At 42.6% G+C, this 16,164-nt stretch overlaps 1 protein-coding gene across 1 annotated transcript in view; it reads right to left on the bottom strand.

Moving 5' to 3' along the window:
• Positions 1–1,131: 1,131 nt before the first annotated feature.
• Positions 1,132–16,164, bottom strand: part of cables2b (Cdk5 and Abl enzyme substrate 2b) — a gene marked incomplete at its 5' end in the record, with an annotated part of 22,156 nt that continues 7,123 nt past the window's right edge. The window contains 9 exons of the mRNA XM_080733561.1: positions 1,132–1,445; positions 2,482–2,566; positions 3,022–3,141; positions 5,509–5,615; positions 6,463–6,560; positions 7,728–7,881; positions 8,093–8,201; positions 9,586–9,663; positions 12,111–12,203. Coding sequence (XP_080589687.1) covers positions 1,299–1,445; positions 2,482–2,566; positions 3,022–3,141; positions 5,509–5,615; positions 6,463–6,560; positions 7,728–7,881; positions 8,093–8,201; positions 9,586–9,663; positions 12,111–12,203 — 991 coding nt within the window. The 3' untranslated portion in view covers positions 1,132–1,298. The remainder of the gene's footprint in view (positions 1,446–2,481; positions 2,567–3,021; positions 3,142–5,508; positions 5,616–6,462; positions 6,561–7,727; positions 7,882–8,092; positions 8,202–9,585; positions 9,664–12,110; positions 12,204–16,164) is intronic.

The raw sequence follows: 16,164 nt of genomic DNA, 5'->3' as shown, positions 1-16,164 counted from the left end.
TACAGTAGGTAGTGGTACACACACACACACGCACACATTAAAAAAATATATTATAATTATTCTCCTCAAAAGGAGTGCTAGAATAAGATATAGGATTGTGAAGCATAAAAGCAAAAGTGCAAAAATAAAATTACATGATTATCCATCTGCAGTAAAGTAAAAAAGAATAAATAACATTTTAATAAAAGGAAAGTATATACTGCATACATGGACGTATATGTAGTAGAAAAGTATTTGTGGTAGATCTATTTCACAGTGGTACAAGGTTAAATAAGGAGGTTAACACAGTGTATTCCCACCAGTCGTTTAAACGTTCAGGAAGCTATTCGTCAGTTCGTTACAGGCAAGTGTTGTCGTGAGTTCATTATTGACATGTGGGCTGATGTCAATGTGATTTCACAGTTCTATTCCCTGTCTCTAGCAAACGTGTGATTTAAATGATTGATAATGCAAAAACAAACACAAAAACGTCAGTAATGAAATGGAGGTTTTTGTTTGACTTTCTGACAGATCATTTCCTAGGGAAAACTGTGGCACAAAGAGACCACTAGAGGGAGGCAAACTGTAGAATATCACTATGCTAGAATTAGATTCTGTCATAGGGGGAATGAGGGATGGTATCAGAGTACAAGATACAAGATGTAGATACAAAACAACAACAAACTACTGGTGAAGAAGGCTGTCAGGGGAAATGACTGGGAGTGGGTCAGTCCAAAGGAAACTACAAGAAGGGGATGAGTCCCATATTGTCACTGTGCCATTGAGCATAAGGTGCCAATACAGGTTTGTGCAAGTCAGTCAATCACAGTGTTGCTCAGTGTTGAGGAGGGAGGATGAGGGTTCCTGTAATGCCATTGTGCTATACTGAGCCAGGCAACACCAGGACTGACCATGTTGAAGAAGACATTCCTGTGACGACGTCTTTGAGCCAGGATGCATATCGTCACTGTCGGGCAGAAACCTTGTATCTCCAAGTTTCAAATTTATTCGCAAAGCAAAGCCCCGCTTCATCATACAAGGCTGTATTACGAAAGTAGTGAAAGCAGCCGATCTACAAGCACAAAACGCCTCGCGGTGCGAGGCGTTGTGTGCGTGTAGATCGGCTGTTTTCACTAGTTTAAATAATTTTTTTTAAATGATAAATACAAACCAAACGGTTTTGGACATACAAGGTTTCTACCAGACAACGACGATATTTATGCTGAAATGAGTTGTGATCAGAGAGTCGTAAGGTGCTAGAGGTGCACACTGAAAAGCCTAAAGATCAGTGTGCGCTTGTGCCAGAGAGCCGGACGCGGCTATAATGGCTTCTGTTGTACCAGGCGTCGGTAGTGTGGCAAGACTTTGCTCTCAGGGAGGTAGAGCGCCATCTCCAGGGCGACCAAGATGGTGAACTCAAATGGTATTAAGTCTCTTCTACTGATTCTAAAACGCTCCTCTAGTTTCTACATGGATACAGACAGAAAGACAGAGAGACAGTCAGAGACAGAGAGAGAGAGATAGGCAGACAAAGCAAGAAAGGACATAAAAGATTTAAAAACTGGATTTAAAAACTGGATTTAAAAACTGTGCAAACTACAAAGGCATCATACAATTGGGAAAGAAAATGAGTAAGAAAGAAAGACGGATATGACTGTGGGGACTCTTAAATTCTAGTACTGTAAGTTCCTGCTTTATGTTATTGATAGTTTTTATATAGATAGATGAAGAGAAATGAACTGTGTTCATCTTAAATATTTACAACAATCTGTGTATTGTACCTAAAATTACAAGAAACATAATCTTATCATCAATATTCATAGCCTACACTTCAGTTCAGGGTGTGAGAGATACGGATTCACAGGCACAGCTTAGCTGTCACACTTCTGCACTTGTGAATCATTCATCTTTAATTTAATTCCTTCCATCATACTCAGCCTTAACCAGCATGTATAATTTGATCTGTACTGAACTATCGTGCCTGGTGGGTCTGTGTGTTAAACGCTTCCTGCTGGTGGCGTGTCTGCTTTGTGTCAGCTCTGTGTCTGTGTGTGAGTATATTACTGTGTTGAACAGTTACAGTATGCTGTTGGTTATTGGTCTAGCGGCTTGCCAACACAGCCACTTGTGTTCGTTGGTGTTCCCAGCCAAGCTGGAGAGACTGTGGAGGAATCGAACCCCAGTCTCCACGGTCTGTAATCTATATCTTTAGTGCCGTCCCTGATACTTTATGGGCTCATCGTGATCTGGGAATTGTGCGTTGGGCTATGAGAGACTTTTCATTCTATGAGAAACTTTTCATTCTATGAGAGATTTTTATTTTATTGCAACTACAACACCATGCAGAATATTTGTGTGATGTATGCATGAGTGTTTTGTGTGTGTGTGTGTGTGTGTGTGTGCGTGCGTGCGTGCGTGCGTGCGTGCGTGCGTGCGTGCGTGCGTGCGTACGTGCGTGTGTGTGTGTGTGTGTGCGTGCATATGTGTGTGTGTGTGTCTTACATCAATGAGGTGTTTGACCTCCTGTTTCCTGAGGTCACTGCTGATCTTGGCAGCCAATAGGACACATGCAGCTGACACCAGCTTCCTGTCAAAGACAACAACATCACAACCCCACTGATGACATTTAGGCACAGACACATACTTATGACTCAGTAGGTTTGAGATCACATCATGTTACATTGTCAAGGACATGCACATTGAAATGTATTTCCTGCATACCCCCATATGAAAAGATGTTGTGCCAGAGAGATCCACCAAAAATATTTGTGCTAATATTTGTATTCCAAAGTCTTTCAAGATTTATTGAAAATAGCTGATCCCAACATGTCACATGAGCTTGTAGATTGGCTATTTTCGAACAGCTGATGTATAAAATCAGGTTAAAGTGATTAAAGAACTTATCATGACCCAACTAGTACTACTGGCGAGATATCACTGCACACCCCCGGGGTCATCTGGGTTCAGTTTGACGTTGCCCGAGTTATGCCCGGGACAACCTAACAGTACATCAAGGTTTCTGCAATTTATAGATATAGTTACCTGTTGTGTTTGTTGAGCCTTCCCTGCAGCACAAGCTTCTCAAAGTACACAAATGCCATCGCTATGGTAACTGGCTGTAGGCCACAGTCCTCCCTGACGGCACACATCTCTCTTTTCAGACTGGACAACCGAGGTAGACAGAAACAGAGAAAGAGACACAATGAGTGAATGAGTGTGAGAGAGGTAGAGGAAAAAATCACACCCGTGTGAAGTGGAGCTGTGTGTGTGTGTGTGTGTGTGTGTGTGTGTGTGTGTGTGTGTGTGTGTGTGTGTGTGTGTGTGTAGATCATGTGTACCGATTTTAGTAACATTTGAAGAAAATATGTAGGAAAAGGAGCAAAAAGTGTGTTTTGGAGAAAATTCAAGATGGCGGAAAATCTATCCTGGCGCAAATGGGCGTGGCCTATATGGGGAGATGCGTCTTGACCCAAGGAATCCAGGGAAAAAAGAATTTTAATTTTCCGATCTACGGTTCAAGAGTTACGGGGCAAAACGTAAAGTGGGCCGTTATAGCGCCACCATGAGGCCGAGTGATGTAATTATTTTTCGATTCATTCTTAAAATCATTATGAATCTCCTCTCCGAGGTTTGAAACTGTAGCTCCTATGGTTTACGAGAGAAAAATACTTGAAAGTGATTTCTTGCATTGTCCCATTATAAGTCAATGGGGACAATTAAGCGTAGTTTTTTGCCGATTACGTCGGCATGGTAAGGCGGATCGGAACGAAAGGTAATAGAACACCATTCCTGGCCGAGCCGCACATTTTTATGTATATATTGCGCGAGTGGCGTAAATGGTGCGGCACTAGTTACGCGCCGAAGTCAGGCTACATACACACAGACAGACACACAGACAGACCCACACAGCCACGTATAGGGAGCTGCACACAGCTCCAAAAAGGCGAAGAGAGAGCTAATACCTCTCTTCACTTTCTCCCAAGACAACGTAAGAAAGACCATGAGAACAATAGAGCAACAGAGAGCGTAAGAGTTACTTTAGTTTTTCTCGCATTCCTTCACAGTGAATGAATCAAGATCCAAAAGCAAAGAATTGACAAACTGAATAGTGGTGCAAGAAATTAACAATAGCAAAATTATATCAAAACAACACTCGCAGTACAGTCCAAGTGTCTTATATCCTCAACACTTCCATAACACAGCTTTCTCACTCAAACTTGATTATTTAAAACATTTGTTCATGCATGAGACTGTTTACACACAGTGTGCCAGGGTGTGTGCGCGTGCGGTTCAACACAAGCTCAACCAAGCGTGTTCCTGGTTCATGAATGAAACTGTTTGTACCCGATAGCATACAGAATGCTGTTTTTTGGAAGAACTGAAGACACAACTGGATACAGGACACTTGGACATACGTGTTGTGTGGGAGTTGATATCGTTTTGCTGTTAATCTTAGACCCATATTTTCTTCAAATCAATCTCATAATTTCTTTATTTTTGGATTCTTCATTCACAGTGACGATATCACAAATTATATAACAGACATCACAATTAATTGTAATTGCAATGATGTCTGAACTAAGACAAAGATGGTAGCATATCTGTCCAAACCGGTGTGCCGTCTGCTTCAAATAACTTTATTGACGTTGTCAACCTATAGGTTTCTTACCCGACAGAGTTCAACAATCAACTACAGTATATCATTAATACTGTATACCTTGGAGTTGTTGTGTGGAAATAAGAAAAAGGTCCTCCACCCTTCTGTGTTGCCAAGAACTGGAGGATTGATTGTGGGGTTTGGCTTGCAAAGTAAACTTGGATGACATCATCAAAGTGTACTTTGCAAGCCAAACCCCAACATCAATCAAAGGTTCTCCCCTTTAAGATTTCCTAATGGAAGAGTAGGGAGACCACCTTCAACCACAGAAGATGTGTGCAAGTATAACATTCCAACACCAATTGGTTAAAATCATGTTTTATTCTGTAAAATAAGTCCAGGGCTGCAGTTGTAAGGTCTGTGCTGCCTTTAATTCCTAATTCTATATAGATGATTGACTAAGCATTCGGGTATGCCTGAGATATCTAACTGAAGGCTGCCATATCAGTTCTACCAAGTCAGAACAAGCCATTAGTCAAAGACTAATATTAGCACAAACCTTCAGATATGCTACACCGGTACACCCATAGCCTGTTTTTTTCTTTTCTTTGTGGGGTTCCTTTGCACCTGGATAAACTCCACCGTCTCCACAGCCATGAATTCTACCAAACCATTTGCAGCAGGAGGATGATTTGATTGCAGTGAGGGTGATGTAATCACATTTGCTCACGGTGAGAATTCTGCACACAGTGTCACTTTTTCTTGCTTGTATTGCCCGAGGGATTATACCTTTTATCACACCCTGGGCAAATAAAGGCTGTATTCTGCATGGTTTAACAATTGAACATAAGGAGAAGATAACTGCACACTGTTGCCAAAAGCTTTGTTCACTTTATTGGACTAGGATTTAAGCGTAAAACGTGTGAGTTTACCTGCGTATCTTGCTGAGTGTCAGTTTGATGTGAGGATACTTTTCTTTAAATGTCTCATTCATGTCCCTCTTTAAGTCAGATGGTTTTACATACTCTATTACTGTGGTCTAGAGAAAGAGAGAGAGAGAGAGAGAGAAAGAGATGTGAGAGGACATAAATGTTATAATTAACATACAATTAACATATCATCTACTGCTTTACTCAAAAAGCACAACCCAACGGCCAGTGTATTACAATACATGTACAGATTAAGCAGCCAAGTGGTTCTCCATTAAGACTACTAGCTTTCTATTCTAACAGTTCTGGGTCTCCAGGAAGAGTATAGATCCAGTTAACTGTAGAATATTAAAGTATTGTGTGTAGTGTGTCTCCAGTACCAGCAGGAAACTGCGAGTTCAACTGATGTCTTTCACCAAGTAGAGATACTGTGTAGAGACACTTAACAGAGAATTTACTGTACTCTGTGTAGGTTTATAGAGTGTGTGCCTGTGTGCTAATTCAGCCCTGTTCAGGGATGAGCTTAAATCTTCAGCCTATGGAATAATTCAGCTGATGTCAAAAAGGCATGTGTGTGTGCGTGTGTGCGTGTGTGTGTGTGTGTGTGTGTGTGTGTGTGTGTGCGCGCGCGTGTGTGCGTGCGTGCGTGCGGTGCGTGTGTGTGTGTGTGTACTGTATGTGTGAGATTCCACTGCTTTTTTCCATCCTCTAATCAGCTCTATCCTTTTCATTTCCTCTTCCTATAGACCTCTAATCCTCTTTCCCCTTGCCTCTGACTCCCTGTTCTTTATTTGACTCCCCTTTGTTCCATCCGCCCCTCACTCTCTTGACATGTTTATGTGAATTATGAGTTATGGCATTAGAAAGGCTGAATGGTAAAACTCTCTGTTCTAACTCTGTTCTGACAGAACACATGCAGTTAGACACACACACACCCATGTGCACACACACACTTACCATGTAAGAGGCGAATATGAGAACTCTCTTGTGTTTTCCACACGGCCACTGAGGATCACTGAGGATGTTGGGGTCGTAGTCCGACACATCGTCTACACCTGCACACACATAAACACACACACAAACAATATTTTATGTGGACATGTATATATGAAACATGTGTATACAATTCACATGCAGTCGTGCACACACACTGTTCTAATCTATTCATCCCCCTCCCATGCCAGCTGGTGTGTGTGTGTGTGTGTGTGTGTGTGTGTGTGTGTGTGTGTGTGTGTGTGTGTGTGTGTGTGTGTGTGTGTGTGTGTGTGTGTGTAATATGTATGTATGTATGTACACTACAGTGTAGTATGTATGTATGTGTGGTCCAGTGTATTTTTAGTGCATGACCATCTGTGCACGTATGCAAGTGGTTAGTGAATTGCATCGCAATGTACTACACACTGCATCAGTGGGATCAACACAGGGTCAGTGACATCATTGGAATGTTTAAGCTGAGAGAGAGAGCGAGTGTGTGTGTGTGTGTGTGTGTGTGTGTGTGTGTGTGTGTGTGTGTGTGTGTGTGTGTGTGTGTGTGTGTGTGTTCAAGTTCAACTTGTGTTTGCTTTAAGTGCTTACAGTAGATGAGAGGCTGAGAGGATATTGTCCTCACAGCTGTGATAACAGTCATCAGGACCCCCCTCCCAAACTCTAATCCTCTCTCTCTCTCTTTCTCCTCTGAGTTTGTCTGTAGTGACTCAGTTTATTACACGGATTGGTTGAATGCTTGATTCTGATTGGTCAATGTTATTTCTGAATAATGACCACTGAGCTCAATAACATGACCGCTGGCTAATCAAAGGCTCAGAGCACCTGCTGCGCTGCTTGATTTTGTGCCGCATCCAACATGGCAACACACAGTGTAATTTACAGCTTAACATTGCTCTCAAGAATGTTTTTGAAAATATTTGAAGCGAGAAATATACAATGCAGTAACTGAAAGTTACTGTCAGTCTACTGTCCTATCCAATAAAGGCATAAAAGCCCTAAAAAAACATCAGAACAGCGTTTTAGAGTTAATCTAATTAATTAAATGGTCGCCAAACTCGTCATTAAGGCAGTGGTTGAGTGAAGTAGCCATGGAATGAGCTGGATAATTAATTGAATAGAATCCGACGCAAAGCGGAGGGGTCAGTCATCCTGTCAGAGTTTATTTCTCAACAATGACCAGCTAGTCGTCAATTATGGAAAAGGTGTGTGCGTGCGTGCGTGTGTGCGTGCTGTACCTAGGTCCAGTCCTACAGTGTGTGCGTGTGAGCGTCCAGGTCCAGGCATGCTGTGTGTGCTCCTGGACACAGCCAGCGTGAGGTCTCCTGCTGAGGACTGCTTCTGTCTCACCAGAGCATTGGTAGGGTACAGAAACCGGGCGTACGACACCGTCTTAATGGAGAGAGAGAGAGAGAGAGAGAGACAGACAGACAGAGGGGCATGAGATACACAGAGATGGAAAAAGGCAATGAGATAAACAGTGTTTTAATCAATCAACCTATCTATCTGGTATATCTACAGTATGTGTACACGTACATGTACTGCACTCGGTGTGTATTCTGTGTGTGTGTGTTCGTGTGTGTGTGTGTGCGTGCGTGTGTACCTTGCCATATGGATCCAGCTGAAAGCCCTCCAGTCCAGGTAACATCTCCAGAGTGGTGGAGATGTTACCTGAAGAATGTCTCCTTCTAGGATGATTTAACATTGGATCACTGACAAACAGAAAGACAGACCGATTATATTAAGTGCAGGTTACTTTTATTCCAATCTTTACTTTTACGCATTTATTTATGATTCTTTTTCTCCTCAATTTTGTAATTTAGACAATGAATTCCTCCCCACAAACTGTGTTACTTCTGTTGTACCCTTCTGGCTCACCTGCCAGTAGTGTAGGGAGACCCCGCCGGGAGGACATAGCACCTCCGCCCTACTCCTCCCGCCCGGCCCGCGGCTCCCTGCAGACAGCTGCCGCCCCAGCCCGAAGGAGTATGCCTCCCTCCCTCCCTCCTCCGAACACGGGCCAATCGTGTTCGTATAAACACTCGACAAAAACAGATGCCAGATGCACCGCAGTGCCGAGCTGAACCTCTGGACTCTGTGTTGTTGGGCTGCTTGGGCAGGTACTTTTACCACTGCACCACCCAATATGGGTGTTTATTAGACCACATGTGTGTCTTTCTATACAAATGTTAATGTGTGAGTTATAGTACATGAGTGTATCAGGTGTGGGTTTGTTTGTGTGTCACTGACTCTCTGCACTGCCCACGCCGCGAGCGATGAAATCTCATTAAAATACATTTGTTTCAATGAGACCGCACCGACGTAGCACGAGCGACAACGCGTCGTGCAGCAACGTCGTCCACCCCTCCTATATTCGCTCGCAGAGTCTATTTGAGCGAGGTTTTGCGGCCATGTCCTGCCCCCCCCAAACACTTTTTATATTTATTTATTTATTTATTTATGTGATTCATTGGTTTAGGCTACGTCGCAACGCAATGGCCGACGCTCGATATGAAGTTTTTCGCGCGACATCGTGGTCAGAACGCTCGCTCGCTGGCAGAGCGGATGAGCTGTTATGCAGAGTGTGTGTGTGTGTGCGTGTGTGTGTGTGTGCGTGTGTGTGTGTGTGTGTGTGTGTGTGGTGCCAGGCAATAGGAAAACGGCCCGGGGTCTGAGGCATGTGTGGGAAAATACAGCTAGCTACCCCTTTCCTTTCCGTCTCTCTCTCTCCCTCCTTCTCCTCCTGTGAGACTTTACATCACTCCCTCCTAAAATCTCCCTCTCTGTGAAAAACTAGTCATCTCTTTCCTCTCCTCCTCTTCTCCGTGTGAGAAACCACCTCATCCCTCTCTCTCTTCCGCCTCTCCTCCTCCTGTGAGAATTACTCAACCTCCCCTCTCTTTGTCATCTTCCTCCACTGACCGTGCACGTCATCCCTTTTCCTGTTTGTGTGTGTGTGTGTGAGACTACATTTGTGTAAAGTGTAGAAATGTTACGAATGCCTGTACAGTACATCAGCCTGTAAATGTATGCATACAGTACGTTGTGTGACGTTTCTGTGTGTGTGTGTGTGTGTGTGTGTGTGTGTGTGTGTACCTGATATGAAAGCTCTCTCCATAGGGTAGCACTGAGAAGGCAGCACACAGAGACCGCTTGGCACAGATGAGCACGATTCTGGAGAACACACACACACACACACACACACACACACACACACACACACACACACACACACACACACACACACACACACACACACACACACACACACACACACACACACACACACACTTAAGTGACACTTGACTTTACTCGTTGTGGGCAGGGTATATCACAGCATGTGAACAAAGTTAAAATGTGAGAGCGACTACAAAAGGGAGCTGACTTATTTATACTGAGCCACTTCCCATAAGTTGTTGAGCGGACTCCCTCAGGGAGCTGTACTACTTTTCTGATTTCATGTACCGTAAACAGCCAATCTACAAGCTCAACACAAGTCACAGTGAACTTGTAGCTTGTAGCTTGAGCTATTATCATTGTGCAACACACACGCAAGCAAGTATAAATCAGGCTTCAGTGAGGACCGGTATATGGACATAGATAACAATGAAAAATGGTAAAAGTGTTTCTTTGCCACAAAGACAAACATCATAATGACAAATGTAAAAGTATTATAAAAGTTCCATCTTGTCATTATAACTGAATGCAATAATATGGACCACATTAAGCAAGAAACCCCAACATGATGGACCACATATTCAAGTTTACACTAGCACTGTTAACATCATTAAGTGGATGGAATCCCAAACTCTGACAGTGTTGGTGCCTCACTCACCTACTGAGACACACAATAAAATCAATAACAAACAAAAAAATCATTTATCATTTAAATGACAAAACATTTTAGTGCCAGGTTGGTGTGTTGAGCAGGCTTTAAATAACGTTCTAATCACTTGCCTAATTTATCAGTTAAACAATGACCTAACCTTTCACACTGGATCTAATCAGTTTTATAATGAGATACCACCAGTTTAATCTACTGGGTCCCGCTAGCCTCAGGGACAGATTTGTATGACAACAACTTCTGCTTTGGAAACATGTCATGCGCACGCACGCACACACGCACGCACGCACACACACACAATTAGGCGTGTGTGTGAGCACGCATGTGTGCGTGTTGACCTCCTCCACTGAACACTGTCCTTGTCTATCTCTCTTTCCTTCCTCATCACTGTCTCCTGGTTATCAACTCTTTCTCTCTCCTCCATCAACTCTCTCTCTCCTCGGTCTCATCCCTACTTTCTCTCCTCTCTCCCAGTGGAGCAGCTAGAGGCTCCAGAGGATAAATGACCCTCTCCTCTCCTCACTCCCTCTGCTTTTCTCCCATCTGCAGTCAACCAACCCTCTCCCACGCACACATTATACATGTGTCTCATGCCCTCATGCCCCAGCCACACAGTCACACACCCCTGTTGCCTACTCAGCCTGGGAAATTCCAGTGGAAAATGCCACCAGGCGCTTTCCGTAATGTCAATATATTGTCTGTATATATACAGTGCACTGTACTGTATATAGACAATATTGAATAGGGCTTAAGGCTATATATACAGAAGCATTGGCCATGGTTTATGACTCGGGCTGATACACCAGCCCTTGACTAAAGACAAATGCTGGCCTGGGTGGTCATTTATCACATATATAAAGATTTATATTATCAATATCAATGATAAAGTACTATATAACAAGACTTAAATTAGTTAAATAATAAATATAGATTAACATTACTATCAACAAGGAACTGCTCCAGTGAATGAAGTTGTAGTCCCACTGGTGGGGAGGGAGTTGACTGAAAACATGGCACGTGCATTAAAGTTTGATTATTCTTTAGTTATAACATAATTAAATTGAAGACATACTGATTACTTTGGCCATTTAGATCATATTTACATACCAATGAAACTATCCTATTGTATGTTTGCCTTTGTGAAATTGTACAGAAATTGACAGATTCAGATCATATTTGCGTTGCCTTGGTGGTTGTCTGCGCTCCACTCAAGAGTGCGTTCTTGTTATAGATTTTTGGCTCTAGCACCACAACCCAATAATAACTGTCTTCCTCTTTTAACTACAGCAGAGTCTATTTTCAAAAATGCAAATGTTTTGAAATAGACTCAGACTTATTCTTCCGTGACCCTCAGGGCAGTGAACGGGCTGAGCTGGCTGAACTCTACACCCAGTGTCACCCAGATGATTCAAATGAGTTAGAAATTTAAGAAAAGACCAGGACAACTGGCCTGTGTGTGTGTGTGTGCGTGCGTGCGTGCGTGCGTGCGTGCGTGCGTGAACACAGCACTGTAAAACTTGACTGGTTTGATCATAATGACACGCATGTCAATTCACTGCAAGATATCCCAAATACCCAATATATAGTGTTCATTAATGAAATTAGAAAATCTGTATTGTGCTTTCTGTGAAGATCCAAATAAAATAAATAATTCAAATGTGTGTGTGTGTGTGTGTGTGTGTGTGTGTGTGTGTGTGTGTGTGTGTGCGTGCGTGCGTGCGTGCGTGCGTGCGTGCGTGCGTGCGTGCGTGCGTGTGGTGTGCGTATGCGTGTATACCTGCTGCCACGTGTGTCATACTGTCTCATGTTCTTGATGAAGTGAACCTTCTTGGCCACACGTGGTCGAGGAGAACCTGAGAGGTTACGACTTCTAGAAAGAGAAAAAGACAGAGTTGGACACAAGAAACAAGGAGATATGGGGGTACGGGCAGGGGGCAGAAGTATAGAGAGGAAGAGGAAGAGGAAGGGAGAAATGGGGAGGGGGAGAGAATAGATGCAGAGAGTCAGTAATGAATTAAGAACAAAATACTGATGATGATATCAGCATCTGCAGACTGGACACTGTATTCCATGACCAAATATTTCACTTCCATTGGTTCCCATGGCTCATTCCACAGCACACCATGTTCTATGGAATGTTTTCATTTTGGGGAGGGGAAACATTCCATGGCAACATGCGTGTTGCCTCCTGTTAAAACTGACTAATGATGTTGATGTTTACACAGCTCTGTACTCCCCAAAACAGCAAATAACCTGAATTTGTGTTTAAGGTGCTACTGCTGTATTTGATTTGTTGTTGACTGGAAACCCATCATACAAATACAATTAATATCAGACTATTAAAACATGTAGACTAGACAGTGGTCAGTGTTGTCTTCCATTTGACACTGGACAAGGAAACGAAACGCTTCGAGTTCAGACACGGAGATGGAACGTCAAGGCGTTCCATTTCCATGGGAACACACAGTATTCTGGAACGCTGTGGGAACCACGGGAACATTCCAGTGCTGATGAAGGATGCCGATTGGCTGATCAGATAGAGAGGACGACGTTATTTATAGAGTTGAAAACTTTTAAGGTTCCCAGGGAAATGTCAAGCTAATTGCTGACTCACTATCAGTGTTAGTGAAAGAAAGAGGGAGAGAAGAGAATGTGTAGACTGCTTAGATAGCCTACCATTCCAATCAACGGTGTAGATTCTATGTGACCATGTACAGTAAAAGTAAGTGACTCACCCACTACAGTACTCACTACTCACAATATATAACATAGTACAGCATGTGTGTGTGAGATGTGGAGATGTTGCAACTTACTACAGTTGTAACTTATTACTTTCTGATTTTAGGTTCAGATTCAGAACAATACAAAACACCACAAACCAACCATCATCACTTCAGTCAAACGCCCTGACCTAGGGCAATTTAACAAAACAAGACAGAGAAGAACTCACAAGGTATGCTAATTGCTTAGAGGCAACCACACGCTCCAAAAGACCACACCCTGAACTACAACACTGCACTAGTCTAATGAATTCCCCAAAACAACACAAGTTGACGTTTTAGAGTTAGACAGTTTGAATGCCGATATGCCTTAAGTGTATTATCCAATATCCAGCGTAGCATTATTGGACTAGTGCGGTCTAACCATTAAGACTAGCTATCCAGGCCTGGTCCCCTGGCCTAGCTGCCCTAGCAAAGCCTGACAGTGTGTTGTGGGTTCAAGTCCCCATCCTGACTGCCTTTGCTGCGTGTCATTCCCCATCCATATATCCCCGTTTCCTGTCTAACTTCACACACACACACACACACACACACACACACACACACACACACACACACACACACACACACACACACACACACACACACACACACACACACACACACACACACACACACACACACACACACACAAAACAATAGCAGTCCAACCAGACTAGCTAATACTACTACTACTAGCTGTCCAACATACTAGTTGCTATCTGTCCAACCATCAGACTATAGCTGTGGCAGCACTAGGACAGTTGTTTTGAGCAGTGACCGAGTGTGTATGTATGTGTAGGTATGTACATTATGCAGTACACTGTTGAGCAACCTTGACATTAATGGACAACACAAGAATTCATATAGTTTAAAACTGCTCAAAGGCACCGCTCACTTCATACTGGGTGTGATTTTCTTCCTTGGATCTGTGAGACAGGAGAGAGGAGTCACATATTTCCCAGCAGGGGGAAAGGCTAAATGAATTCAGCTGGGCTGGTGAAAACGTCAAATGAGTGAGGGATAAAGGAGGCTAATAATAGATGAAAATAACCAATACAAACACATTATAGTCTCAGTGCTCCAGTTTTACAATAATGATAAGTAACCACTGGCTACTTTTATCATGACTGCACTCTCATGTACTATTCCTTATCTCTTATTGAGCTACGTTTCTGCAATCTCCCAGAATCCTCTCGCTCTCTCCATATTTGAAGATTTCACTTTGTTACCTTACACTTCTATTTATTGCCCTGTATTTATCCACATGCTCCTCTTTCTTTTCTCTCCATTGTTCAGATTCGTTCTACTGTACTAGAGCCCGACCGATACCATTTTTTTCGACCGATACCGATATCCGATGTTGGAGAGTGCTAGAGCACCGATACCGATACCGATGTTTTGTAAAAATCATTTTTTATTCATTTAAGATCATTTAATTGACTGCTCGCCCCTCGGATAAATGGTCAGATTATTGCTTTTTTTTGTGCTTTTCATGTCAAACTTTGAGTTTGGTCGCAGTTATCAATTTCTATTGCTTGTTGGATAATAATACTCTTTTAATTTGGGGGTTCTGCTGTGTTTTGTCTCGTTTATGAATTAAGTAGTATGTGTCTTTTATCCAAACATTTAATATATCGGATATCTGTGGAATAATTCACCGATGTTCGATACCCTTCCGATTGCTCCAAAACGACCGATATATCGAATTGACCGATATATCGGTCGGGGCTCTATACTGTACATTCACTGTTTGCTGAAAACAGGCTTAACTTGGACAGATGTACAGTATCTGTCAGTCTGTCGTAGGAATGCACCGTTACAGGTTTTTTCAATTTCGATCCGATCCGATATATTCATTTTGAAAATAAATGCATCACCTTTCAATTAAAGCCATTAAATAATTGCAGGATAGGCTTCAATTCAAATTCAGAGTGCAGTCAGTGCAATGAGTGCAAAATGCAACGGCAACTTGCGTCTTGTATCTTGTGAGACAAGAGTGGAGGCGCGACGAAAAACCGTTTGCTGGATAAGATTGTGGGATATCGTTTATTTAATAATATATGCTTATTACGTTTGGTTATGGGCTTACAATTGCGTGATTATTTTGTATATTCATAAGCCAGAGACTTTTAAAAAAGATTATCGTGTCCGATAGATTATCGTGTCCGATATCCGATACATTAATTAAGTAATATCGGGACCCGATAACCGATACGGTATCGGCGCATCCCTTGTCTGTCTGTATTGCCTCATAATATCTTAGTCGTCTTATAAATAGATTACATAAATAATACAACATAAATAAATAAAGTTGATTATCTATGTTTCTCCGTCCGTCCGTCTCTCTCTCTCACACATCATTTATGTGGGACCCTGTCTGTCAGTTCATCAGTCTGGTTGTTTATCGTTTCCTGTTCCCTTAGTACTAGTTCAACTATAAATAGAGAGGAGTGTGTTTTAGCTCAGAATAGAAAGTACAAACACAGCGAGCTGGCATACATCTTCTCTGTGTCTCTGTCTTGCTTCAACTGTCTGTCCAACTGTCCTTCAAAACCTCTTTCTTAATCTCCCTCCCTCCCTCCCTCCCTCCCTCTCTGCGTCCTTCAAGCTCACTCTTTCAAGCTCACTTCATTTATTTGTCTCTTTTATCTGTCCTTATCGTTATCAACACAACCCTATTTCTGCCTCTCTACCTCCGCTCCATTCTCTCTCTCTCTGACATTAGACACACACACACACACACACACACACACACACACACACACACACACACACACACACACACACACACACACACACACACACACACACACACACACACACACACACACACACACACACACACACACACACACACACACACACACACACACACAGCTTGTCTTAAATACCATGTGCATTAAATCCTTAACAGACGCACATGCACAAAAGCACGCACGCACACACACTTTTTCATTGAGTAGACTGGTTATAGATTAAATGTCACTGACAAAATCCTTAAAACACACATGTATCGAGAACACAGAGACACAAATAGACACAGACACAGTACTGTGATGGGTATGTTTT

The sequence above is a fragment of the Nannobrachium achirus genome, assembly GCF_963921795.1.
Source record: "Nannobrachium achirus genome assembly, chromosome: 9".
Taxonomy (NCBI): Eukaryota; Metazoa; Chordata; class Actinopteri; order Myctophiformes; family Myctophidae; genus Nannobrachium; species Nannobrachium achirus.
The sequence above is the reverse complement of the archived record's forward strand: the minus strand, read 5'-3'. Positions and strand labels throughout refer to the sequence as shown.